The sequence below is a fragment of the Camellia sinensis genome, chromosome 3 (genome assembly GCF_055761805.1).
Source record: "Camellia sinensis isolate YWXY chromosome 3, ASM5576180v1, whole genome shotgun sequence".
Classification (NCBI taxonomy): domain Eukaryota; kingdom Viridiplantae; phylum Streptophyta; class Magnoliopsida; order Ericales; family Theaceae; genus Camellia; species Camellia sinensis.
In genome coordinates this window covers 1,606,727-1,633,587 of record NC_138963.1, presented here as the reverse complement: position 1 = coordinate 1,633,587, position 26,861 = coordinate 1,606,727, and the positions used below count along the sequence as shown (strand labels likewise).

General features: G+C 39.7%; 2 protein-coding genes across 11 annotated transcripts in view; both read left to right on the top strand.

Annotated features, from left to right (window-relative positions):
- The window catches only part of LOC114297590 (putative LRR receptor-like serine/threonine-protein kinase At1g06840), a 70,680-nt gene extending 67,159 nt beyond the window's left edge, over positions 1-3,521 (top strand). For all 3 annotated transcript variants that reach the window (XM_028242049.2, XM_082918939.1, XM_028242048.2), the window contains 2 exons: positions 2,721-2,855; positions 2,974-3,521. In XM_028242049.2, the coding sequence (XP_028097850.2) occupies positions 2,721-2,855; positions 2,974-3,318 (480 nt within the window). In that variant the 3' untranslated portion in view covers positions 3,319-3,521. The remainder of the gene's footprint in view (positions 1-2,720; positions 2,856-2,973) is intronic.
- Positions 3,522-4,758: 1,237 nt separating this feature from the next.
- Positions 4,759-26,861, top strand: part of LOC114297569 (putative LRR receptor-like serine/threonine-protein kinase At1g06840) — a 46,051-nt gene continuing 23,948 nt past the window's right edge. For 2 of the 8 annotated variants that reach the window (XM_082918938.1, XM_028242006.2), the window contains exons 1-9: positions 4,805-5,021; positions 6,115-6,209; positions 6,427-6,577; positions 7,601-7,672; positions 7,769-7,840; positions 8,743-8,886; positions 8,981-9,052; positions 9,205-9,276; positions 9,412-9,486. In XM_082918938.1, the coding sequence (XP_082775064.1) occupies positions 6,116-6,209; positions 6,427-6,577; positions 7,601-7,672; positions 7,769-7,840; positions 8,743-8,886; positions 8,981-9,052; positions 9,205-9,276; positions 9,412-9,486 (752 nt within the window). In that variant the 5' untranslated portion in view covers positions 4,805-5,021; position 6,115. Of the gene's footprint in view, positions 5,022-6,112; positions 6,210-6,426; positions 6,578-7,600; positions 7,673-7,768; positions 7,841-8,742; positions 8,887-8,980; positions 9,053-9,204; positions 9,277-9,411; positions 9,487-26,861 lie in introns of those variants that run through there. The other 6 variants (XM_028242005.2, XM_082918935.1, XM_028242008.2 and 3 more) reach the window with 6 other exon arrangements.

Below are 26,861 nucleotides of genomic sequence, written 5' to 3'. Positions count from 1 at the left end.
CCACTCTAACAAGACATGGCAAAACATGGAATATGGCATATGATCATGCAATTTTCAGAGGCAAAATGAGATGCAAAACAGCCCCGAATCGTGACAAAATGATACCCGATGCATGGAACGAGTCCCGAAACATGAATTTTGGCGCATGAAATGGCCTATAGCTATGCAATGCATGCATAATTTGAACATGAAGTATGAAGACAGAAGCTAGGCAGCCCCAAAACAAGCATGTTTACAGTTTAAAGCATGGCCAAACATGGAACACAAACGAGGCTAGATTAGCATACAAAAATGGGGCCAAGAGAGGGGTAATGAAGCAACTCACAAATGCTGGCCCCAAACAGAGAAGGGGCCTTCTACAATATTAAAGAGGGGCAAAAAATATGATGTTTTATAGTTGATGGCCAAGCCCAAAACAGTATACAAGTATGCTCAAAATACTATGCAAGGTAGGGCCCAAAAGAGGTCAAAACACAAAGTATACAAAATATTCATCAAACAGCCAAAGACCCTTAATGAAACATGACAAGGGGGTCAAAATATGGCCACTTTTAGTTCGGACCAAGGTCAAAAAACAGAAACACAGTAGGCTAAAAAATCATGCAAAAATGGGGTCAAAAGAGGGATATAAAAGCAAGTGATACATGGAGACCCCAAACAGTGATGAGCCCTTCAACAATGTTTAAGAAGGACTCAAAATAAGCCTACTTACAGTTCATGACATGCTTCAAAACAGATTGTATACAAGCCTAAAATACTACGCAAGAAATAGGCATACAAGAGGGATAATGAAGCAAGTGCAAGATGGGGACCTCAAATGACAAAAGTCCCTTAATGAAACATGAAATAGAGCTAAAAAAAACACTACTTTCAGTTATGGCCGGAGCTCAGATATACAAGAAAGAGAGGCTAAGAAATGTTGCAAAAAATGAGCTGGAAAGAGGGAAATGGTAACTCACCCTTGTAGACCAATCTTTAACAACTTCTTGGACCAAATTTGCTGCATCCTAGCCTCTGAGAAGACCTCCAAGCTGCTGGAAATGGAAGTGGTGGTGTGGTGCTAGATGATGGTGTGTAAAAATGGTTAAGAACTTAAGGGGTTTTGAGGTTTAGAGTAGAGAGAGAGAGAAATTTAATGTGAGAGGCTTATACAAAAATCTATCCTTCAAAACACAGCTGGGGGGGCTGTTATATAGACACAAGAGGGTGGAAAAGAGGGGGAAAAATGGGGGGGAAATTGAAATTGAAATTTCCCCCCAAAAAGGCCAAAAAGTGAGATATAAAGGCAAGTGGTAGTTGCTGGAGCCAAATGGCCGAGAGCCCTCAACAAAGTTGAAGAGGGGCTCAAAACAAGACACTTTGTAGTTTATGACCAAGTCCGAAACAGCTCACAAGTAAGCCTAAAATACCGTGCAAAAATAGGCCTAAAAGAGTGTTAAAGAAGCAAGTGATAGGAGGAGATCTCAAACAGCAAAAGGTCCTTAATCAAACATGAAAAGGACCTCAAAATATGACTATCTCAAGTTCGGGTCGGAGCCCAAAAATGCCGAATGAAGGTTCGGGAGCCAAAACACGCAGTTCGAGGCCCCGAAAGTGGGCTGTCAGGCACCGGAAGTGGTGTCCGACCACGAAGTTGGTCTCTCAGACCGCAGTATCCCTTAAAAGGGAGTAAATAAGATGCATGCCAAAAACTGGAGGAAACGGAGGTGGTTAAGCGGTCCCGAACCGAGGCACACGGCCAACGACTCCGAAAAATCGGAAACCGGACTCCAAACGGGAAAAATGGCCTACGGCCACGAAACGTAGCCTACTGCCACTGAGAGATGATCTACGAGACCTCTCCCTCCCTTCGGGAAGAGAAAACAGAGCCTAGTTCGCAAATCGAGGCAAAGCATAAAAGAGTCCGGAAGTCCGGAGGCAAGGCTCGCAGCCGAGACTCTGAAACCTCAGAACGAGCACAATATGCAACATCACCAAGCGCTCAATCGGTAACGTCTGAGTCTTAAGGTCGGTAAAAAATGAGGTGTCTACATCATGTTTCCATGCACCCTTCCTGTTAGCAAGAGAAGTTGAGATTGGAAGTAAGTATTGTCAATTCTTTTCTTTGTGATGACCTGTGAGACTGAGCAAAACAACTAGTATATCACACTGAAACTTATACAATATGGACATGAAACTCCCAATATTTTGAGACAACTTCGCTCTCGGTATTATGAGCTATAAAATTGTGGTCTCATGTTCTAGTTGTATATCTGGAGGAATAATTGAAGTTTCTTTACAGTCTAGTCAAAAAGTTTTATCCACAAAATAAAGTTAAATAATGTGGTTTATTTATTAATGCATGAGTTAACTACCTAAACAAAAAAGTAAATACTAATAGTGGTTCCCATAATAAAAGCATATGATATAATGCTGTTGTGTTTTACGACATACCTCTAGGCTGTATAGTTTCAAGCCTGTCTAATGTTAAAAATTTGGGGTTCAAATTATGGGGCATGTAGAAATATAAGTTCATAAAGACGTCTTCAAGATGTTGACCAGTAAATGGTAAACATGTCACCAAGATGTTGATTATTAATTGGAAAAAGTATACCACATATTATAATTGAGTAGTTTTTGTCATGGCATTTGTGCAACAGAATGCTCTACATTATTATGAATATCCTTTGGTGCTTATAAATTGTAGTTTAAATGTCCCCTATATGATGACTTTCATGCAGGGCTACCTTGATCCAGAATACTTTTCGACTCACAAACTAACAGAAAAGAGCGATGTTTATAGCCTCGGAATTGTATTCCTAGAGCTCTTGACAGGGATGCAGCCTATATCTCATGGTAGACACATTGTTCGTGAGGTATTTAAGGCTTTTAATTAATACCCTTTGCTTTTTATTTCCTCTTCTTTTTTTTGTTCTTTTTTCTTTTTTTTTTTTGGTCCTATGAATGACTCTATTCCCAAATATCCAATTCCAGGTAAATGCAGCGTGTCAATCTGGATTGATGTTGTCAATCATAGACCAGAGCATGGGTCAGTATCCTTCTGAGTGTAGCAAGAGATTCATGGCATTGGCTGTCCAGTGTTCTCAGGTTGAGCAGGAGGCCCGACCTTCAATGTTGGAAGTGGTCAGAGAATTGGAGAACATAGCTGCACTGCTGCCACAATCTGAGGCCATTCCGTTGGAGTTGGAAGCCTCTAGTTCTGGAATGTCAAGGTCTGCCTTGTCATCAGTCTACTCTAGAAAGAACTCGCATGTGTCCATGGATTTCCCTGGAAGTGACCTTGTTAGTGGCGTCATCCCCACAATCAGGCCTCGCTGATGGAGCAGTAAATTTGTCCCTAGAAAGCTTCATAAAATGTCCATATGTTATGCAATGTAATTGTAAACATTTCTTAGGCTACAGAAAACACTTGTTACTATTATTCTGATGAACGTATGTAATAGGCTTGAGTTTGTATGGGTCCTGAGTAAGTACTATAAGTTTGAATCCTGGTATGATAAATAGTTGATCCAGTTTACAGCTCTGCTTTCATGGGTGTTTTGTTTCTGTTGTATTGTATAGCCCTATGACTTTTTTATTATTAACATGGTTAAAAGTGAGTTTTTTTATTTTTTAACTTTTTTGAGTCTCATTACCTCTTTATTTTTTTTGTACGTTTTTTTAAAAAAAGTCAAAAATATCAAAAAAATCAATTTTTTAACCAATTACCCAAAATAGAAACTTTACGCTAATATGACCGTGTACTGACTTGCTAAGTTATCTTGCCAAAACAATTGACTTTATTTCTTAACTAAAAAGATTCCATGGATTATAATTTCTTTCAATTGCAAATCAATAGGGAGGTGAATATTGGAAAAATGAAAACAAAAAAGGAATTAACTGAGGGTGGCAAGAAAGATGGGAAGAGAAGACTTGCGGAGGGGAAAGGCAAGAGAGGAAGGTGAGGGCCATTTTTGTTTATCAAAACTCAAATTTTATGAGATTGAAATTTTCTTTTATTCATTTTAGAAATGAAAATAGTGTCCACATTTTTTTTATTATTTTTTTGATTTTTTTTTTAAAATATGACATATAATTTTAAGTTAAACAATAAGAAAGTTTTAAATTCGAATAACTACGTGGTCAGGTAATGTATGAAGTAAGCAAATGGTTGGATATATAATTTTAAGCCGCTTTTATTGAAAGTTGAGTAAATGGGTTCTTCTTTTTCATTAAAGAAGACAAAAGATAGTACTTTTTACAGAAACAAAAAGATGAATAATAAAGTAATAAAATCCTAACAGTTGTTGTATTTGAACAAAATGGTTCAAAAAAAAAGGCGTAGTCATAAAGATAGTAAATAAAATTATAGGTAAGGTATAGAAAGTTCAACGTTCGTTGTTGCATTCAGAACAGAAAACAAAAAAACACAAACTTTTCTTTAGTGGTGTTCGGAAAGTTTGTGTGTTGGGTTTTTTTTTATTTTTTTTATTAAAAAATAAATTTTTTATAAAATAAAAAAAAATTTAAAACAAAATATTACATTTAATTATATAATTATTTTACTTTTTCTCTCACAAATATCATATTCAATTATAAAAAAAATTCAACTACCTACCCAAGCACAAAAAAAAAAAAAAAATTCCAATACAATTAAAAAAATTTACATAAAAACTTACTTTCCAAACACCAACTTTTGTTTCCGATTCATACGAAAGAAAAGCCCGCGATTATTCAATAATTCATGCATATATCATGGTAGTATAAAATAAAATAATAATGCAAATGACGTACTCAAATGTCTTTCTCTCTCTCTCTGTCTGTCTGTCCATGGAAACATATTATTATTATTATTATTATTGTCTTTGTAGATCAACCAACCGCGACTACAAATGCCTTGTTGAGAAGAAGTATTCAAGTCCACCTTCATTTTTAGAGCCATAGGCATCGAGCTCTCTGTTGTATTTCAGCTTCGATTGCTTCTATTAGTTTCTTTTAGATATTTCATTCGACTCGACTCTTCTCTTCTCTTCTCTTCTCAGGTGAATCTTTCTTTTCCCTTCTCTCTCTCTCCGATTATTTCTACTACCAAGTATTGATGAGAAGATTATTATTATTATTATTATGTTTAGTATGTGGGTTTTACTCTGTTACTCTGTTTTGTTGCTAATAAATTCGAAAGGATGAAACCAACTAAAATTAAAAGCTCTGCCTTTAAGCACTTCAGTTTGCAGAGCCTTGGATGTAATTTACCCAAATTGTAAATATTTGTTCTTTTCACTTGGATGCTTCCTGTAAATCGAAGGAAGCATATGCACTGTAAATTTTTATTCTTTTCACTTCTTGTTTCTCTTTTTATCTGTGGAAAATGCATATATAGATATAACTGATGATGTTGTATATGTATATATTAGAGCATTTCCAATCCTTACTCTCTTTTTTTTAATCAAATTTGAGCGAAAATGTAGTTAAAAGCTTGATATGATATAGAACACTCCAATCATTTCTCTCTTTTTTTTTCCTTTTTTTTCTTTTGTTCTTTTTTTATTTTTATTTTTTATATCAAATATTTTTTAAAATTCCAAACTTATCCTAAAAACTTGTTTTAACTATTTTTGATGATTGAGAACTATCTCCGATCCTTGCTCTTTTTAGGATTTCATCAAATTTGAATCAAAATGACTGTTGGGAATTTGTGAATGATTTGGTTCATCCTTAATTTGGTTAAAAAATTGTCTCCTATGATTTGATACTGATTTGATGAAATAATTGAAGCACACTTTTAGCCATCTTTTCATCAAATTTGAATTTACTGTTGGGAATTTGTGAATGATTTGGTTCATCCTTAATTTGGTTAAAAAATTGTCTCCTATGATTTGATACTGATTTGATGAAATAATTGAAGCACACTTTTAGATATCTTTTCATCAATTTGAATTTAATGAAAAATTTGATTAAGGATTGGAGATGCTCCTCATTTGTAATTTGCATGATATTGCTAACCTATTCAAAGAAGTTTTATCTTCTCCACAGCCCCTTATGCTCAAAACTCTTTCCTTTATTTTTTCGATATTTAGAATGATTATTGAGCACATGGAATAATTTAATTTTATTATTTGTTTTCTTGGGAATCAGGATGATGAGATTGAGAGTTGGGGAATGTGTTTATGCAGCGTCAGTTTGTTGCTTCATGCTCCTTGCTGTTTCACAAGTTACCGATCCCTCCGAAGGTGGACTGTTTGAATTCTAATTGTAATAATTTCATTTCATGACCCCAACATGCTCAATTGTCCTCAGTTTTCACATATGTTTGCAAATCTTTTATGCCATATCTTTAGCAGAATCTCATGCACCTTTTATTTCTAAATGAATCTCTGATGAGAATTACTTATCCAAAAAAAAAAATTCTCTAATGAGAATTAGCTGATGTATTGTGCAAGTTTGCAGTTTCTGCATTAATGGCCATCAAGAGCAGTTTAATTGATCCGATGAAGCATCTTAAGAATTGGAATAGAGGTGATCCATGTACGTCGAACTGGACAGGAGTTTTATGCTCTGATACAGTTGGGACTGATGGTTACTGGCATGTCCAAGAGCTGTATGTTCTCTTTTTAGAACTCCTCATATTTTACCAATTTATTATTTTCTTTGATAGAAGTCCTTAACTGATTACATAGATTTAGTTGTTCCAGGAGTGTTATTATACGAGCACGAAATAATCTTCTCTCGTATAATCCTATTGATCAAGCTTGCACTCCTCCAAACGTCGTCATAACACCTGAAATCACAAACGTGAGCTAGGCGGTAGGTGTGTGCCGAAAATCCCTCTGATGCCTAAGTCAGCAAATAGACTAAAGAGGCAAAAGCTCCGTGAATTCGAGAGTATGAATTGCAATACCCGAGTTTAGGGTTTAGCTTGAGTTTTGTAGATTCCGCACGGCACAATCCTAGTAGGATTCTAACTCTTATTTGTAGTCCTTCTAGATATCACATTCCTAAAGGATAATGTTTGTCCTTTAACACCCTCCTCACTGCTAGCCAAGTGAGATGGCACAACTCCTTACTTTGCTTCCGCCGTGCAACCAGACTACTTTTGCTTTGTCCGCCACTGGCCTAGCCGTGCAACACGCAACGCCATGCAAAGCTTGCATGGCGCGCCACCATGCTAACATCACGTGGCTTTTCTCTTTGCTCGGTCAAACCTCCATTCTTAGTCTGTTTGACTGCCTTCCTCGTAGCTTGGTCGAAGCGTTGACTGCCATTAGGAAGTAGCTAGGTCCAAGAATATGGGCCTTTTGGTAATTCGGTCAAACTTCTTTGACCGGTTCCATCCACTGTTTGGCCCAAGCTAAGCTCTTCCCAAGGCACAGCTTGGCCTGACACGCGGCCCAAGCCCCAGAGTTACTTCCACCTAGCTCGGCCCAATTTGACTACACAAATTACCCTCTTAGTTATGAAATATGATATGGATGTGTTCACTTTGTTTTTTGTTGCTGATGCAGTATCTTATTACTTTTTATTACCTCTAACAGAACAACTGATCATTTCATTCCTGAATATATGTTACAGTGACTCAAATTTTTGAAAATGCCCCTCATTATCTCTTCTATCTTTGGTGCAGCCAGCTACTGAATTTGAACTTATCTGGAAATTTAGCACCTGAGCTTGGCCAACTCTCTCAACTTCAAATATTGTGAGTAATAACTAATGTTTAAAGTACGAAGTTGTCACTAAGGACTCAATCCTCCCATTGATGCTAATTCATCTATCTTTTGTTTTCTTTTGGAAGAGATTTCATGTGGAATGACTTGAGTGGCAGCATCCCGAAGGAGATTGGAAATATTGCATCTTTAAAACTACTGTAAGTTCAATTCCCAAACTTGAGTTCTTAGAAACATTTTTCTCAATGTGATTCTTCTTCTATTGCTGCCGCCGCTGTAGCTGCTATTACTTCTGTACAGGAAGTGTAGTGGTATTATCTGGCATTTGTCATTTTTCGTAAGAGATGAAATATATACCTTTTCTCGATTTGTGCCTGCCATCCTTGGCACACACAAATCAAGAGCAAACAATCGGGCTTAACCAATATGCACGGTTTGCGGGTGATTGCTTGTATTTGGAGTATTTTCATAAGGCCTTGTATTGGATGACCTGGTGAGCCAGTTGGAGTTCTCCGTCATTGAAAAAATTGTACCAGCTTCTATTCTGTAGGTGTTTGTTACATATCCTGAAACTTTATTAACCGCTTTGTAAATATATGGCATATGACGGATTAATGTCAGAGCAAATTTTGTTGAAGGCAACATGGTTAATCATAACATGATACAGTGAAGGTATAAAATCTAACCTGATTGATGCAGGCTTAAAGAATTTTCGGTAGTGCTACATGCACCAATTAGTGTACTAACTAGTGTACCAACACTAGTTATGACATTACTATTGACCCCACTCATTATACAAATTACAAATACCAAAAACCTCTTAAATTATGTCACATCATCAATTGGTACACTAGTTAGTACACTAATTGGTGCATATAGCATTATTCAAGAATTTTAGGGACTTTACAAAAATGGTTACAAAATATTAGGATTAGTTCTGACAGAATTGGATGAAATTGATGTAATGAAAACTCATGATGCAATTTTGACTCAAATAATTGTTTGGTTTTAGGTACAGTTTTTTACAAAATATTTAAGCCATTATTCAACTGTAATATACTATTCTACTAATGTAACCACATGTGCTATGTTGTTTATGCAGCCTCTTGAATGGAAACAAGTTATCAGGCTTTTTACCCAGTGAGCTTGGGTATCTTTCCAATTTGAAAAGACTCCAAATAGACCAGAACCAGATATCAGGACCAATACCTGAATCATTTTCAAATTTGGATAGTGTTAGACATCTGTGAGTGGCTTTTCAAGCTAATTGTTACTTAAGTTTGACAAGGAGTTTAGTTTTTCCACTGTGCTATATATCCACATGTATGTAACTTTTTCAGTCACTTGAACAATAACTCGCTCAGTGGTCATATTCCTCCTCAGCTTTCCAACTTATCCAATCTCCTTCACATGTGAGTTATGTAACACATTCCTCTCTCTCTCTCTCTCTCTCCCCCCCCCCCCCCCCGGGGGGGGGGATTGTACTATTTTAGTGATAATTGTTTTAAATAGAAGTTTGTTAACTACTTCTTGTGGGTTTTTCATATTGGCACAATGTATACAGGCTGTTGGACAATAACAACTTAACTGGACATCTTCCACCAGAGTTCTCCAACATTCCAGAGTTGCGTATACTGTAAGTCTCTTCCCCAAGTATCATTAGGTCCTTCTCTATTCAATATTCCAGCTTTGATGACACCAATAGAACAAAATATTATCAGCCATAATATTACAATTAATTTCTGTTAATGTTTCTGTTTTCCTTTTGCAGTCAACTCGATAACAACAATTTCAACGAGGCTGAGATTCCAGCTTCTTATGGAAACCTATCGACACTAGTGAAATTGTAAGTGCTATTTATAGAATGTCTTCCCTGTAGCTGTTTTGAGATTTTATTCAGTGAAGAGAAATGCCTTGCTTCTAACCCTGGTATCTTAAATCCATTTCCACAGTCAGCATATCTAAGAAGCTAGTTCTTCACATGATTGAGAAACTGGTTTTGGATTACGCATATGGAAGCTATCGTTTTCACACATTTCCAGTGTATTTTAAGGTGTTTATAAGGTGTTTATAAAGTCAATACCAATCTAATAGCATCTTCTTAGGTTCATTAGTGTTTATAAATTGCCAGAGTGCCTAATCCATCTGTAGAAGAATGCACCATCTTATCAAATTGCACATTTGTGATCTGAGAGAAAATATGCAGATGGGAATCATACACAAGTGCAGATTTGTAGATGCTCACTCCATTTGGATTGAGGGGTTTAGTGAGAAAATAAAAGAAATGGAGAGAATAAGGTTTCTCATCACTTGTTTGGATGATTAATGAGTTGAGTAATGGTGAGAAAGGAAGACACATGGTGAGAAAGACAAATCACTACGAACTTAAGTTTTGTTTCTCACCGAAAGTAGTGAGATTTGATGAGAAACCAAAATTACTCTTTATAAAAGATTTATAGTACCTAAACTATCCCTCTAAATACAAAGCAAATAAAATAAAAACACATGTATCTTCTTTTAATTATTAGCCATCCAAAATAGAAGGTGGGAAACCACAACCATTACTTTTCTTTTCTCCTCCCACAATCCAAATGGAGTGTGTCAAAATTGAAAAGCCTAGCCCACACTTCTCCTTAAAACCTAGGTATTAAGGAGAGAGAACTGGTGTCTTATAACTAGCACAGATGGGGCAACTTCTCTTGGACGACAACATACACTAGCCTACCAAATTAAAAAGTCCAACCCACACTTCTCCTTAAAACCTAAGTATTAAGGAAAGGGAAACTGTAAAAATATATGTATTATTGATTGATGTATGCTTGTTGTATTACAAGATTGATTAATTACAATTCCTATACAATCTATATATAGAAGAAAATGTGGTAGTAGGTGTAGTGGAGGTGATAGTGGGTTAGGTGAAGTGGAGTGTGTGGTGAAGTGGAGGTAGGTGAAGTGGAGTGTGTAGTGGAGTAGGTGAAGGTAAAGATGGGAAATTCTAACAGCCCCCCGCAAACTCAAGGAGGAGAGAAACTAACCAACTTGAGTTTGGAGAGAGTAACAAAACAAGAAAATACATAAAAATAAAAAAGGATAGGAGACACTGTATGGTCGTGTCAGACCGTTGGTGAAGACACTGAATGGTGGTGTCATAACGTTGGAGAGGACACTGTATGGGGGAGTCATAACGTTGTAGAGGACACGGTATGGTGGTGTCATAATGGTGTAGAGGACACTGGATGGCGGTGTCAGACCGCTGTAGAAGACAGTTTATGGGGTCATGTCGGACCGTTGTAGAAGACAGTTTATGGGGTCATGTCGGACCGTTGTAGAAAAACAGTTTATGGGGTCATGTCGGACCGTTTGTAGAAGACAGTTTATGGGGTCATGTCGGACCGTTGTAGAAGACAGTTTATGGGGTCATGTCGGACCGTTGTAGAAAAACAGTTTATGGGGTCATGTCGGACCGTTTGTAGAAGACAGTTTATGGGGTCATGTCGGACCGTTGTAGAAGACAGTTTATGGGGTCATGTCGGACCGTTTTAGAAGACAGTTTATGGGGTCTTGCTGGACCCTTGTAGAAACTAACCGGAATCAATGTCGGGACAGTTTACAGAGTCTTGTCGGACCCATAAAGGAGCTAACCGGAATCAATGTCGGGACAGTTTACAGAGTCTTGTCGGACCCATAAAGGAGCTAACCGGAATCAATGTCGGGACAGTTTACAGAGTCTTGTCGGACCCCTAAAAAATACACTGTATGATGGTGTATATAGGCTGCCCAAATATATAGATATATGGATATATATAGTGAGCCCTCAAAAAGTCGCGCCCTCAAAAGGCGCGCCCACTTTATCAAAAGATGTGCCCTCAAAAGGCGTGCCCAATTCATCAAAAGGTGTGCCGGACATGATGGCGAGGCACGTGGGCGCCTTGGCTTGCGTGCCCGTTTGTCGGCTGGTAATAAGAGGCGCGCGATGCGCGTGGCTGCCTCGGCTATAAGACAGAGGCTGAGGCTGAGGCAGAGAAAAAGCTGCGAAAAACCTCGGAAAAAACAAAAAACTCTTCTTCGTTTTGCTGAGAGAGATAGTCTGTAATACTCTGTGGCCCAGAAAATGGCTTCATCTTCCCGGAGTCTGCTCACTCTCTTTCCCGACCTCAATGAGTCAACAAGAGAGACAACTGGTGCGGTGGCACTGGAACCTCAACCAAGCGCACCAGGGTTTGCTCCGTTGAACTTTCCTATGCGGTCGGTGGAGCAAAAAATGGCAGTGCAGTCGGATGTGGAGGCCAATCAGTATACTTTGAAGGCATGTGTGGAAAGCATGACGGCGGTCACAAATTTGTTGAACCGGCTGCAAAGTAGGACAAATGAGGTGCAGCATTTAAACTCCCAGCTGGCTCTGCTCCAACGCATGTATAAGGATGCGCGAGCAGAGATAAGCGTGCTAAGGGCAGAAAACAAGGAGCTGAAGCGGAAGGCCACCGTGATGTTCCGATTTGGAGGGCCGCCATATGTCGCAGTGGAGGAGCAGGGAGGAGTGAATGTGCTGGGTGGATTAGGAAGCACAAAGACAGCACCGGCAAGGGCCGCCCAGGACGGAGGCAAAAAGAAGAGACCGGCTGCAGAGTAGAGAAGAGAAATCCCGCCTGTCGATGTGGTTGTTTGGGTTGTGTATGTTGGTTTTTTTTTTTGTTTTTTTGTTTTTTTTTTTTGATGTAAAATGGTGATCGGGGGAGCCCCCACATGAATAAAAGAGTGTGTGTGGATATTTGTTGGTTGTTGGTGTTTTTTTTTGACAAAGAAGAGTAAAAAATAAATAAATAAAAAGAAAGAAAAGAAGAGAAGCATCGGGTGGAAATAGAGAAAAAAAAGTGTAGTGGGTAATGCAGTGCGTCTTCTGCCTTTTTTTTTTTTTTGTTTTTTTTTTTGTTTTTTTTGTTTTTTTTTTTTTGTTTTTTTTTTTGTTTTTTTTTTGTGCAAAAAATAAATAAATAAATAAATAAATAAATAAATAATAATAATAATAATAATAATAATAATAATAATAATAATAATAATAATAATAAAAAGAAAAGTGGATGGAACCAGCACATGGAGTTGAATGTAGGGTGCATGATGGTAATATAGAAAAATAAAAGAAAAATGTGAAATGAGATAAGAACAGCATGGTGTGTCGGTGTCTTTTCAAAGGAGGGAGTAAAATAAATATATAAAAAAAAGAAAGTGGAGTGGAAAACAGGAGTGTAATGAAAAAGAAAAAAATATATATATATATATAGGTGGAGGGTAAGGAAAAAGAAAAAGTATAGGTGGGAGAATGATTGTATTGGAGAGGGGAAGGAATTAAAAATTAAAAGAAATAGATAAAAGACAAATCACGTGGGTGTGTGTGTGAGTGTGTGTTGTGTTGGGTCTGTCAATCCCGTGGGTTGGAAAACGATATGCTGGTTTGGAGCAAAACCGTGGGCTTGAGAGTGGAAAAATGAGAGAGAGAAGGGTGTGTTGTGTGTAGACTGGTATTATAAGCCGGATTGGAATATGGAGCCACCAGACTGGTATCATCCAGTCAACATGTCAAACCTTTGTCAACAATCAATAATCATCACCTCTTGAAATGAACTCTTTGCAAGTTGGTCGGAGTAATATGGTATGCTCAAACTGAGATACATAGCTGCCTTTGATGTCGCAAAGAGGAGGATAGCTGCCTTTAGTTAGAGAAGGCGAAGAGGAGTTGTCATTAGAAGACGATGCTGAGGTCGGCAACAACACCCCAAACAACAACAAAAGCAACTCAAAGAAAGAAGGTCCAGGAGGTGATTGCTTACATTGCTTACAGCATGCCCTTCTACATCCAGCGCTCACAGTTTCGATGGTGAAGTGTGCCCAGACTATGGACTCTTTTTTTTTTTTTTTTTTTTTTTTTTTTTTTTTTTTTTTTTTTTTTTCGCTTGTTAGGCGTCGGTGTTTCTGCAACGACCAGTTCATTATTCTCAGTAGGGGTTTCCATTCTCTGAAGAGAAACGAAGTCCTGCTATAGGGAGCAAAACTGATTTTGCACAATCGGTGATTCTGAGAAGGACCCAGCAACAGATGCGATCTGTTGTGTGTACCAGAGGCTCCGAGAACAATCTTCAGCTCCTCTGCAATTGCTCGAGATCTAGGGTGTCGCCGAGGAGAGAGAGAGAGAGAGATACACTTCGAGAAGGCTCTGATTTTGCTGACTTTCTTGGCATAGCAGGGGTTGAATGCTAGGCTTCTGGAGGAGAAGTGGCCGAGTCACTGAGATTGGTGATGATGCTCTAATCTTGAAGGTGAATGTTGAAGTGGGTTTAGTGGCAGCGGAGTCAAGGTATGTGTAGAAAACTTTAGCGGAATTGGTTGAGGTCCGGCGGACGGCTAAGGTGAGGTTGCCGTCCGCCGGTGAAACGAAAATATTAGGTTTTAAACCTGCTCTGATACCATGTAAAAATATATGTATTATTGATTGATGTATGCTTGTTGTATTACAAGATTGATTAATTACAATTCCTATACAATCTATATATAGAAGAAAATGTGGTAGTAGGTGTAGTGGAGGTGATAGTGGGTTAGGTGAAGTGGAGTGTGTGGTGAAGTGGAGGTAGGTGAAGTGGAGTGTGTAGTGGAGTAGGTGAAGGTAAAGATGGGAAATTCTAACTATAGTCTTATAATTAGCACAGATGGAGCAATCCCAGGTGATGTGGACACATTCCAACAATCAACACAGAACAAATAACAGCTGGCTGATATGAATGCAAGGCCAACTTATACGGGGTGGGATGTGTAGGTTAATGTTATTATCAAACAAACTTTTCATGATGTAGGTTTTAGGACTTCAACGCACCTGTATGGGGTGGCTGTCTGCTGGCTAACCACTGAGCTATGCTTCTTAGTTACGATCATAGCACACTTCATTTAGACGTATAAGCACTTAAAAGATAATAAATATAACAGATTCTTATTATTGCTAGCAATCAGCATATTAATGTGTAAAAATACTCTGTAGGTGCTCTCAATCCTATGATACCTTTGAATTCCCTGTTTTTGCAATCTTGCTCTTGCTTTGGTTTTTGCTTTTCGTATATTGCTTTGGGCTCTGGTCACTTATGAAATAACAGAAAGGAATGAAAGGCATACAGGTGAACCAAGTGTGAGAATATGTGTTCTCCTAGGATTAGGAATATGTGTTCTCCTAGGATTAGGAATAAGTGTCCTATATATATTAGACTTCTATATATCTCAGTAATGTATTCATGTAGGATTAGGAATTAGTGGTACTCTATATAAATGATGTATGTATTCTTTGTTCAATTGAATTCAATCTAATATACAGTTTTGTTTAGAAAACTTACATGGTATCAGAGCTAGGTTCAAAACCCTAGCCCTCTCTGGTTCGACTGGTTTGTCACCATCGGAGTCGCGACTTTTCTCTCTCCAGACTCGCGAGGGTTCGAAACCCTAGCCCTCTCTGGTTCGTCTCGCGAAGGCCTCTCTCTTCCTCGCGATCTCTATCTAAATCGATTCGCAGCCATCTACTTTGGCTCTTTGGTTAATTTGGTTCGTCTGCCTCTGTGCTTCGCGATCTCTGTCTGAGATCTTCGCGAGCTCCGTCTGAAGATCGATCTCAACTTCAGTCTCTCTCTCTCTCTCTGCGCTTCGCGATCTCTGTGATCTCTGTGCTTCAACTTGGCTATTTCTATTTAAGACCCTTTTTCAGGAATATTGCACTCAAGCCCCATATTTGTCTGTTTATTCTACAACTTTGCTTTATAATGGACCCTAAAATTCAAGCCATTAAATGTAAACTCACTGGTGGCAATTATGCCTATTGGGCCAGTGTTATGAAGAATTTTCTTCTTGGTCAAAAAAATGGGGCTATGTTTCTGGTTCTGCTCCTCATCCATCGGACCCGAAGGTAGAAGGGTATCTGTCTTTCTGTGACACTTGGGATTGTGATAATGCCCAAGTTCTTACCTGGTTTCATAACTCTGTGGATGACCGTATTGGAATGATGTTTTCCAAGTACTGTACTGCTAAGGAAGTGTGGGATTATTTACTTGGTGTTTATCAGCAGTCCAACTAAGCGGTATGAGTTGGAAACAACTATTCAGAATGCTCGTCAGCGGGATCAAACTATTCAGGACTTTTATATTGAGATGACAGGTCTCTGGGATCAGTTGGCTCTTATGGAACCCCCTAGTCTCAAGATACTAGACGCTTATATTGAGTTTCGGGAACAGGGTCGTTTAGTCCAGTTCTTAACAGCTCTCTCCCTTCAGTATGAGGCTATTCGAGGTGGCATCCTTCACCGATCTCCTCTTCCCTCTGTGGATGCTATTGTTCGTGAACTTCTCTCCGAGGAAACCCATCTTAAGACGGCCAGTCAGACTTTGCCTCCTTTTGTGTTCTTGGCTCCTGCCAAGCCACCCTTGTTATCGACCCCTCCTCCTCATCAACTTCAAGCCACTGCGAAACCCAAGAGAGGACCATTAGGGCCAGATGAGTGTGCTTTCTGCCATCAAAGGGGTCATTGGAAGAACAATTGTCCCAAAAAGGGACGTCAGCCTGCTCCGTCTTCTCAGACACAGTTTCGCGGTCCTACTTCGAGTATTTTCCGACCTCCTGTTGCTTACACTGCATCTACTCCGGCTCCTGATCCTGACTTGGCTTCCCTGAGTGCTCAGGTTGCACAACTTCAGCATATTCTGTCCACCTCTCAGTCATCCCCATCTGCCTCTGCTCTTACCTCTCTTTATTCAGGTTTGTTTGGGTCCTCTTCAGGTATTTCTTCTTCTATCTGGATTTTTGATTCTAGTGCCTCTCATCATATGACTCCCCACCTTTCCTTACTTCAAAATTGTATTCCCCCACCGTTCCTATTACTATTAATACTGTTAATGGATCTGGTATGTCAGTTTTATCTGTTGGGTCTGTCTTACCCTCTGCCATGTCTGCTGTTACTATTCCTTCTGTTTTTTATGTTTCTCAGTTATCTGTCAGTTTACTATCTATCAGTCAACTTGATGCGTCTGGTTTTGATGTTATCTTTTCCTCTTCTGTCTGTTGTGTGCAGGATCGGGTGTCCAAGAAGCAGATTGGGACCGGCCGTAGAATTGGAGATCTCTATGTGGTTGAAAGCTTGCATCTCCCCTTATCCACCTCTCCAGCTGCACTTTCCTCGTTTCAATTATATTCTCAGTCGAGTCAGTTTTACTTATGGCATTCTCGTCTCGGTCATTTGTCTGTTGACCGCTTACGGTCTTTAGCTCAGTCAGGATTGTTGGGTAAAGTTTCTCCTAGTCAAATTGATGAATGTCGGGGGTGTAAACTTGCCAAAATGTCAGCTTTTCCTTTTAATAAAAGTACATCTATTTCTGTTTCTCCTTTCTCTCTTGTGCATACTAATGTCTGGGGACCCTCTCCTGTTCTTACTAAAGGGGGTTCAGTATACTATGTGTCTTTTGTTGATGATTGCACCCGTTACACGTGGGTTTATCTTATGACTCATAAGTCTGACTTCTACCAGATATATCGTACTTTCCAGTCCATGGTCACTACATAGTTTGGATCTACTATTAAAATGTTACGGCCTGACTTGGGTGGGGAATACTTTAAAACTGAATTCTGTGAATATTTGGCCAACTTGGGTACCATTCACCAAACTTCTTGTACTGATACACCTGCCCAAAATGGCCGAGCTGAGCGTAAACACCGTCATTTTCTTGAGACAGCTAGGTCTCTTCTTCTCTCTGCCTCCGTTCCCGCTTCGTTTTGGGGTGAGGCAGTTCTTACTGCTGCTTTTCTTCTCAACCGTATGCCTACCCCCCTTCTTTCTGGTCGGTCTTCTTATGAGGCTCTCTTTCTCAACTTCCTAATTACTCCCTCCTTCGTGTGTTTGGGTCTGCGTGTTTTGTCCTTTTACCCCGTAAAGATAGGATTAAACTTAGTGCCCGGTCTGTCCTATGTGTTTTTTTGGGATATAGTCTCACTCAGAAAGGTTATCACTGTTATGACCCTGTTTCTCGTCGCCTTTATGTTAAAATCCACCTACTCTCCACCTACTTCACCCACTTAAACCTACTCCACTAAACCTAACCCACTACACCACTACTACCTCACCTACTCCACTAAACCTAACCCACTACACCACTACCACCTCCACTTCACCTACTCCTTACCTACTACACACTCACTCTCTTCTATATATAGGAATCATGAATCATTGTAATAGACATCAATATATATCAATCAATAATACTACAATTTTACATGGTATCAGAGCAAGGTTAAGAACCTAGTCATTCTGCTTCACCGGCGGGCGGCAGCCTAGCCTTGGCCGCCCGCCGGACCTCTACACATACCCTGACTCCGCTGCTACTAAACCCCTCATTTTTCTTCTTTGATTCATCGCCATTCAATCTTAAATATATATATATATATATACCACCACACCAAATATTTGTTTATCATTATCATACAACAGATCTGCTCAAATCCAACAGAATTCAACACACACATACACACACAAAGATGGAAGAAACCTAAGATCTTTATGTCGGATCTGTCTGTAATTGAGAGGAGAAGGGAAGGTTTCGGCGGCGGCGGGTGGATCTGCAGATCGGCGAACTCTTTCTCCGATCATTCTCTGAATCGCCTCCGCCAACCTTGGCTTTCAGAGCTTCAGGCGACTCCAGCAAATGCTGCTGGAAATTGTGTTCATGCATATAATATGATAGTGGTGTTGGTGGTAGATAGTGGCATGTATAGAATATGATAGTGGTGTTGGTGGTAGATAGTGGTATGTATAGAATATGATAGTGGTGTTGGTTGTAGATAGTGGCATGTATAGAATATGATAGTGGTGTTGGTGGTAGATAGTGGCATGTATATAATATGATAGTGGTAGATAGTGGTAATATATAATATGTAAGTGGCATATAATGGGTTATGATGATGTTTGTAATATCTCCTATATAAGGAGTGTCATTTGGTCTTGTAAGATAAGAAGTTTTGAATATAACAGAAATATATTCATTCTTCCTCATATTTTCGGAGTTCTTCTTCTTCATATTTTCTAAGTTGGTATCAGAGCAACAAAAAACACAGCAGCCCTAAAACCGTCATAGCCATGTCGGAAGTCACGTCCGGAACCACTTCAACCCCTGCCGCTGCCATTTCGGTGAAAACGTCCAACTCTCACTCTGTCCAAATCACCACCATCCGCCTAAATGGTGATAATTTTCTCCGCTGGTCACAATCTGTCCGGATGTATATCCGTGGGCAAGGAAAGATCGGTTACATCACTGGTGACAAGAAGGCTCCTGCTGTTAATGATCCGCTGTTCGACAATTGGGACGCTGAAAACTCCATGGTTATGACATGGTTGGTCAATTCCATGGAGGAGGATATAAGCTCTAATTACATGTGCTATACTACTGCACAAGAATTGTGGGATAATGTTAGTCAGATGTATTCTGACCTAGGAAATCAATCTCAAGTTTTCGAATTAAATTTGAAGTTGGGAGAGATTCGTCAAGGAGATGATTCCGTCACCAAATATTTCAATTCGTTGAAAAGGTTGTGGCAGGATCTTGACATCTTCAACACATACGAATGGAAATCGGTTGACGACTGCAACCACCACAAGAAAACTGTGGAAGACAGCCGTATTTACAAGTTTCTTGCCGGCCTCAACATTGAGTTCGATGAAGTGCGAGGAAGAATTATTGGCAGACCTCCTCTCCCATCCATTGGCGAAGTATTTGCCGAAGTCAGAAGGGAAGAGAGCCGAAGGAGCGTCATGCTTAAGAAAAAAGGTAATGGTGAATCAATTGAAATTTCTGCTTTAATTAGCGATGCTGCGGCCAACAAGGCTGCAAATTACCAGCGCAGGTTTGATGATAAGCCACGGGTCTGGTGTGATTTTTGCAACAAGCCTCGCCATACACGCGAAACGTGTTGGAAGATTCATGGCAAACCTGTCAACTGGAAAAGCAGCAAACAAGGAGAGAAGAATCGTGGCTTTCCTACCGCTAATGAAGCCGATTCAGGTCCCTTCAACAAAGAGCAGATTGATCAACTCTTAAAGCTGATAAAATCCAACTCCTCAACCGGTACTCCTAGTGTTTTGTTGGCACAAACAGGTAGAAATCCTAAAGCCTTCTCTTGCCTAAACTTCTCTCCGTGGATCATAGATTCCGGTGCCTCCGATCACATGACTAGTTTTTCCCATTTATTTAGTACCTATTTCCCTTGTTCTGGTCATGACAAAATCAGAATAGCCGATGGTAGTTTTTCACCTATTGCAGGAAAAGGATTTATTAAACTAACTGAGAAAATTAATCTCAATGCTGTTCTTCACGTCCCCAACTTAGCCTGTAACCTTTTGTCTGTCAGTAAACTATCTAAGGATTCTAATTGTCGTGTTACATTTTTTGAATCCCATTGTGAATTTCAAGACCAGAACTCGGGGATGATGATTGGGCGTGCTAGGATGCTTGAAGGTCTTTACTACTTTGATGAAGTACCTGTTAGTAATAAAAAAGCTCAGAGCTTTAATAGTACCAGTTCAATCTCTGTTCGAGAAAAAATAATGCTATGGCACTATAGGCTAGGACATCCTAGTTTTCTTTATCTGAAACATTTATTTCCAGAATTATTTAAAGGGATTGATTGTTCTTCTTTTCATTGTGAAAGTTGTATTTTTGCAAAATTTCATCGCTCTACTTATTTGCCAAAACCTTACTAGGCTTCAAAACCTTTTTATTTGATTCATAGTGATGTTTGGGGCCCTTCTAAAATCACTACTCTTTCTGGTAAAAGATGGTTTGTTACATTTATTGATGACCATACCCGCTTATGTTGGATTTATTTGATGAATAAAAAATCTGACGTGAAAAATTTATTCACAAATTTTTACAATATGATTGAAAACCAATTTCAAACCAAAATTGGTATTTTACATTCTGATAATGGAACAGAATATTTCAATGAGCAGTTGGGTGAGTTTTTGGAAAAAAAAGGGATTTTTCATCAATCTACATGTCGAGATACCCCTCAACAAAATGGCATTGCAGAACGAAAAAATGAACATCTACTTGAAGTAGCACGTGCTATAATGTTTTACATGCATGTTCCTAAATATTTATGGGGTGAAGCAATTTTAACAGCCTCTTATTTGATAAACAGGATGCCTACAAAGGTGTTAACATACAAAACACCTTTTGATTGTCTCAAAACTTTTTTTCCTAGCACGAGGTTGTTTTCTGATTTACCCGCCAAAGTTTTTGGATGTACTGCCTATGTTCATGTTCCCAGTCAATTTCGTTCAAAACTTGACCCCCGTGCTATAAAATGTGTTTTTTTGGGTTATTCCTCAAACAAAAAGGGGTATAAGTGCTTCGATCCTCAAAACAAGAAATTTCATGTGAGTATGGATGTGTCATTTGTGGAAACAAAATCCTATTTCCCCAACACTTCTCTTCAGGGGAAGACAAGTGGAGTAGAAGACCGTTTTTGGGATATTTCTATTCCGCTCCCCAATGTCATTTATCCTACACAAAAATCACATCTGTCTGATAATGATCACTTAGGAGAACCAAGTTCTATGGTGCCTAGTCAAGAAGATTCTTGTTTAGGGGGAGAAGTACTACAAAATGATCTAAATCCTGAGCTTCAGGTTTATACTAGGAAGCGATTTCATCTGAGGAATAATGACCCGAATGTCCATCCTAATGACCCGAATGTCCACCCGAGTTCTGGCATCGAAATTTTAGGTAATCCTATTCCTTCTATTTCCGACCTTGATGTACCTATAGCAATTAGGAAAGGTGTCTGAAATTGCATTAAACATCCTATTGCAAATTACCTCTCCTATCAAAGATTGTCTAAAAACCATAGAGCTTTCACATCTAGGATTTCACACTTGTTTGTTCCAAGGAATATACAGGAAGCATTGGATGATCCGAATTGGAAATTAGCAGTCATGGAGGAGATGAATGCTTTAAGGAGAAGTGGTACTTGGGAGATAGTTGATCTACCCAAAGACAAGAAAACAGTTGGGTGTAAATGGGTGTTTACGATAAAATGTAACGCAGATGGAAGCGTTGAGAGATACAAGGCGAGACTAGTAGCTAAAGGCTTCACTCAAACTTATGGGATCGACTATCAGGAGACATTTGCTCCTGTTGCTAAAATAAATTCCATCAGAGTACTGTTATCTCTTGCAGTAAATTCAGATTGGCCTCTACATCAACTTGACATTAAAAATGCATTTCTTAATGGTGATCTTGAAGAGGAGGTGTTCATGAGCCTACCGCCGGGATTTGAGCAGAGACTTGGAAGTGACAGAGTATGCAGATTGAACAAGTCATTATACGGACTCAAACAATCACCAAGAGCGTGGTTTGAACGCTTTGGGAAGGCAGTTATCAATTGTGGCTTCTCACAGAGTCAAGCAGATCACACAATATTTTATAAACATTCAAAAAACAGTAAAATTGCAATTTTGATTGTTTATGTTGATGACATCATTTTAACTGGTAATGATGAAGCAGAGTTAGCAGCCCTCAAAGAGAAACTCGCAAAAGAATTTCACATTAAGGATCTGGGAGCCCTCAAGTATTTCCTCGGAATGGAATTTGCAAGATCCAAGGAAGGTATATTCGTTAATCAGAGAAAATATGTTCTTGATCTCCTTGGAGAAACAGGTATGCTTGGTTGTAAGATGGCGGAGACTCCGATCGAGCCTAACTTGAAGTTACAAGCTGCTAAGGCTGAAGAAGTCAAAGAGAGAGAACAATATCAGCGACTTGTAGGGAAATTGATTTACTTGTCTCATACGCGGCCTGATATTGCCTTTGCAGTCAGCATGGTAAGTCAGTTCATGCACTCACCAGGGGCAGAGCACTTTGAGGCCGTTTATAAGATCTTAAGATATTTGAAAGGAACTCCAGGGAGAGGCTTACTATTCAAGAAACATGGACATCTTCAAGTTGAAGTATACACAGATGCAGACTGGGCAGGAAGTGTTACAGACAGGAGATCAACATCCGGATACTGCTCCTTTGTAGGTGGAAACCTAGTTACATGGCGGAGTAAAAAACAGAATGTGGTAGCTAGAAGTAGTGCAGAAGCAGAGTTCAGAGCTGTTGCCCATGGAATCTGTGAAGTAATGTGGATTAAAAGAATTCTTGAAGAATTAAAGCTTTCTCACCCGACACCTATATTGTGACAACAAAGCAGCTATATCTATAGCTCATAATCCAGTTCTACATGATCGCACAAAACATATAGAAGTGGATAAACATTTCATCAAGGAGAAAATCAATGCTGGCATAATCTGTATGACCTACCTTCCAACAGGTGAACAATTAGCTGATGTGCTAACAAAGGGACTACACAAGAAGCAATTTGATAAGCTGACTAGCAAGCTGGCTATGGAAGATATCTTCAAACCAGCTTGAGGGGGAGTGCTGGAAATTGTGTTCATGCATATAATATGATAGTGGTGTTGGTGGTAGATAGTGGCATGTATAGAATATGATAGTGGTGTTGGTGGTAGATAGTGGTATGTATAGAATATGATAGTGGTGTTGGTTGTAGATAGTGGCATGTATAGAATATGATAGTGGTGTTGGTGGTAGATAGTGGCATGTATATAATATGATAGTGGTAGATAGTGGTAATATATAATATGTAAGTGGCATATAATGGGTTATGATGATGTTTGTAATATCTCCTATATAAGGAGTGTCATTTGGTCTTGTAAGATAAGAAGTTTTGAATATAACAGAAATATATTCCTTCTTCCTCATATTTTCGGAGTTCTTCTTCTTCATATTTTCTAAGTAATGCAAAACCTCAGTCTGATCCATCTCCAGAAGCATGCCCGTAACCTTCGCTGCCATCTTAGGCTCCAGCTGTTCCACAAGTGGATACAGATTTTCACCGCATCGTCCTCTGGTCAGCAGGAGAAGCATTTGCAAGGGCAGTAGCCAAAGCACCAATTGGAATTGGTTGAGACATTCCCCCATCTTTCAAGTTATTATTTGCTGTTTTTTTAATCAAAGTGGTCTTACATTTTTATGCGTTGGAGTCAAAAAAAAAAAAAAAAAAAAATGCACATGACACCCAGCTTTTCTTTCTTTTCTTTCTTTTATGTTGAAAGTTGGGCCACGTGCTTCACCCACACACCAACTTTTGTCCACCTCTTTTCATTTCTTTATTTTTTTTTTTTCATTTACTCATTATACTCTTGTTCCCCACTTTCTTTATTATATATATATATATATATATCTCTTTTTATTATATTATATTAAAAAAAAAAAAAATCATCATCTCTCTTCCGTTTGATTTCCAACTCCATTATTTTTCTTTATTGTCTCCAAACCATTTTCCTTATTTCCCCCATCTTTCATTTTTGATTTCAAATATATTTTTATTCTTTTTTCTTTATTTTTCTTTCACATTATTTTTAATCTTTTTCCAATTTCATTCATACCATATAGCTTTGCACACCAAACCATATTTTATTCATCTCAGGGATCCACCCCGATCACAATTTTACACAAAAAAAAAAAAAAAAAAAAAAACAACCCCAACAACACCAAACCACCACACAACACACAACAGCTTTGTTTTCTTTTCTGCAGCCGGCCACCAACCGACCTCACTTCTTCGCCTATTCCGCCGGTCTTTTCTTCTTGCCTCCGTCCTGGGCGGCCCTTGCCGGTGTTGCCTCCGTATTTCCCACTCCACTGGGCATGATCACTACTCCCTGCTCTTCCACTGCAGAATATGGCGGACCTCCAAAACGGAACATCACGGTGGCCTTCCGCTTCAGCTCCTTACTTTCCGCCTTTATAGCACACTTATCTCTGCTCGCGCATCCTTATACATGCGTTGGAGCAGAGCCAGCTGGGAGTTTAACTGCTGCACCTCATTTGCCCTACTCTGCAGCCGGTTCGACAAATTTGTAACCGCAGTCATGGTTTCCACACATGACTTCAATGTATACTGATTGGCCTCCACATCCGACTGCACTGCCATTCTTTGCTCCACAGACCGCATAGGAAAGTTCAACGGAGCAAACTCCGGGGCACTTGGTTGAGGTTCCAGTGCCACCGCACCAGTTATCTCTCTTGTTGACTCGTTGAGGTCGGGAAAGAGAGTGAGCAGACCGCGAGAAGACGAAGCCATTTTTCTGGGCAACAGAGTGTTACAGAGTATCTTTCTCAACAAAACGAAGAATTTTTCAGAGGTTTCTCTCAGTTTTTCTGTCTCAGCTTCTGCCTTAGCCTCAGCCTCCGTCTTGGTTAAATAGCCGAGGCAGCCACGCGTATCGCGCGCCACTTGACGCCAGACGACAAACGGGCGCGCCAGCCAAGGCACTCACGTGCCTCGCCATTATGTCCGGCACACCTTTTGATGAATTGGGCACGCCTTTTGATGGCACGCCTTTTTGACAAATTGGGCACACCTTTTGAGGGTGCAACTTTTACAACGGTCCGACATGACCCTATAAACTGTCCCGACATTTGATTCCGGTTAGCCTTTTTCAACGGTCCGACATGACCCCATAAACTGTCCCGACATTTGATTCCGGTTAGCTTTTTCAACGGTCCGACATGACCCTATAAACTGTCCCGACTTTGATTCCGGTTAGCATCCAGTGTCCTCTACCCCGTTATGACACAACCATACAATGTCCTCTACACCGTTATGACACCACCCTACAGTGTCCTCTACAACGTTATGACACCACCATCCAGTGTCTTCACCAATGGTCTGACACGACCATACAGTGTCACCTATCCTCTTTTATTTTTATGTAATTTCTTGTTTTGTTACTCTCTCCAAACTCAAGTTGGTTAGTTCCTATCCCCCTTGAGTTTGCGGGGGGCTGTTAAAATCCACCTACTCTCCACCTACTTCACCCACTTAAACCTACTCCACTAAACCTAACCCACTACACCACTACCACCTCACCTACTCCACTAAACCTAACCCACTACACCACTACCACCTCCACTTCACCTACTCCTTACCTACTACACACTCACTCTCTTCTATATATAGGAATCATGAATCATTGTAATAGACATCAATATATATCAATCAATAATACTACAATTTTACACTTTATGTCTCCCGCCATGTTGCCTTTCTCGAACGTCTATCTTACTTTCAGCTTCCTCCTCTCACCGCCCCAGTTTCCAAAGAGGATTTGGTTCATATTGATCCATTTCCTTCTGAGGTCCCATCTGATGAGTACATCTCCACAGTACATCTCCACAGTTCCTCCTGAGCTTATTCCATCTTCTCCTCCTGCTTCACCTCTGACTACTTCTCCTTCTTCTCCTTCTTCTCCTCCGTTGTTAGTTTATTCTCGCCGCAAGGCTCCTCCTCTACCAGTTGTCTCTACCCCTGCTGCTGATCCTCTTGCTTCTGACGACTCTGATCCTGCTGCACACCGATATCCTCCTCGAGCCCGTCATCCTCCAAAAAAGGTTGGGTTGGTCTAATACTTGTTTTTCTGCTTCCTATCGTACCTTTTTGTCTGCTATTCACTCTTTTGCAGAACCTCAGTCTTACAAGGAGGCCTGTCAGGATCCTCATTGGGTTCAAGCTATGGAGGATGAGTTGTTTGTTCTACAGAAAACTAGTACTTGGGAGTTGGTTCCTTTACCTGCTGGTAAAAATCTGGTTGGTTGCAAATGGGTCTACAAAGTCAAGACTCATTCTGATGGTTCTCTTGAGCGCTACAAAGCTCGTCTGGTGGCCAAAGGTTTCTCCCAAGAGTATGGTATTGATTATGAGGAGACATTTGCTCCTGTTGCCAAGATGACTACTGTCCGTACTTTGATTTCTGTCGCTGCTGTTCGTTCTTGGCCTCTTTATCAGATGGATGTTAAGAATGCTTTTCTTAATGGCCATCTCACTGAGGAGGTTTACATGCGTCCTCCCTCTGGTCTTCACCATTCCTCTGGCCAAGTCTGTCGTCTTCGGCGTGCTCTATATGGTCTGAAGCAGTCTCCTCGTGCTTGGTATGATCGCTTTCAGACTGCTGTTACCGAGTTTGGGTTTCATCCTTCTGCTTCCGACTCTGCTTTATTTCTAAGACATACCTCGGCTGGTTTTGTTGCTCTCTTACTATATGTAGATAATATGATCATCACTGGCTCTGACTCTTCTGCTATCTCT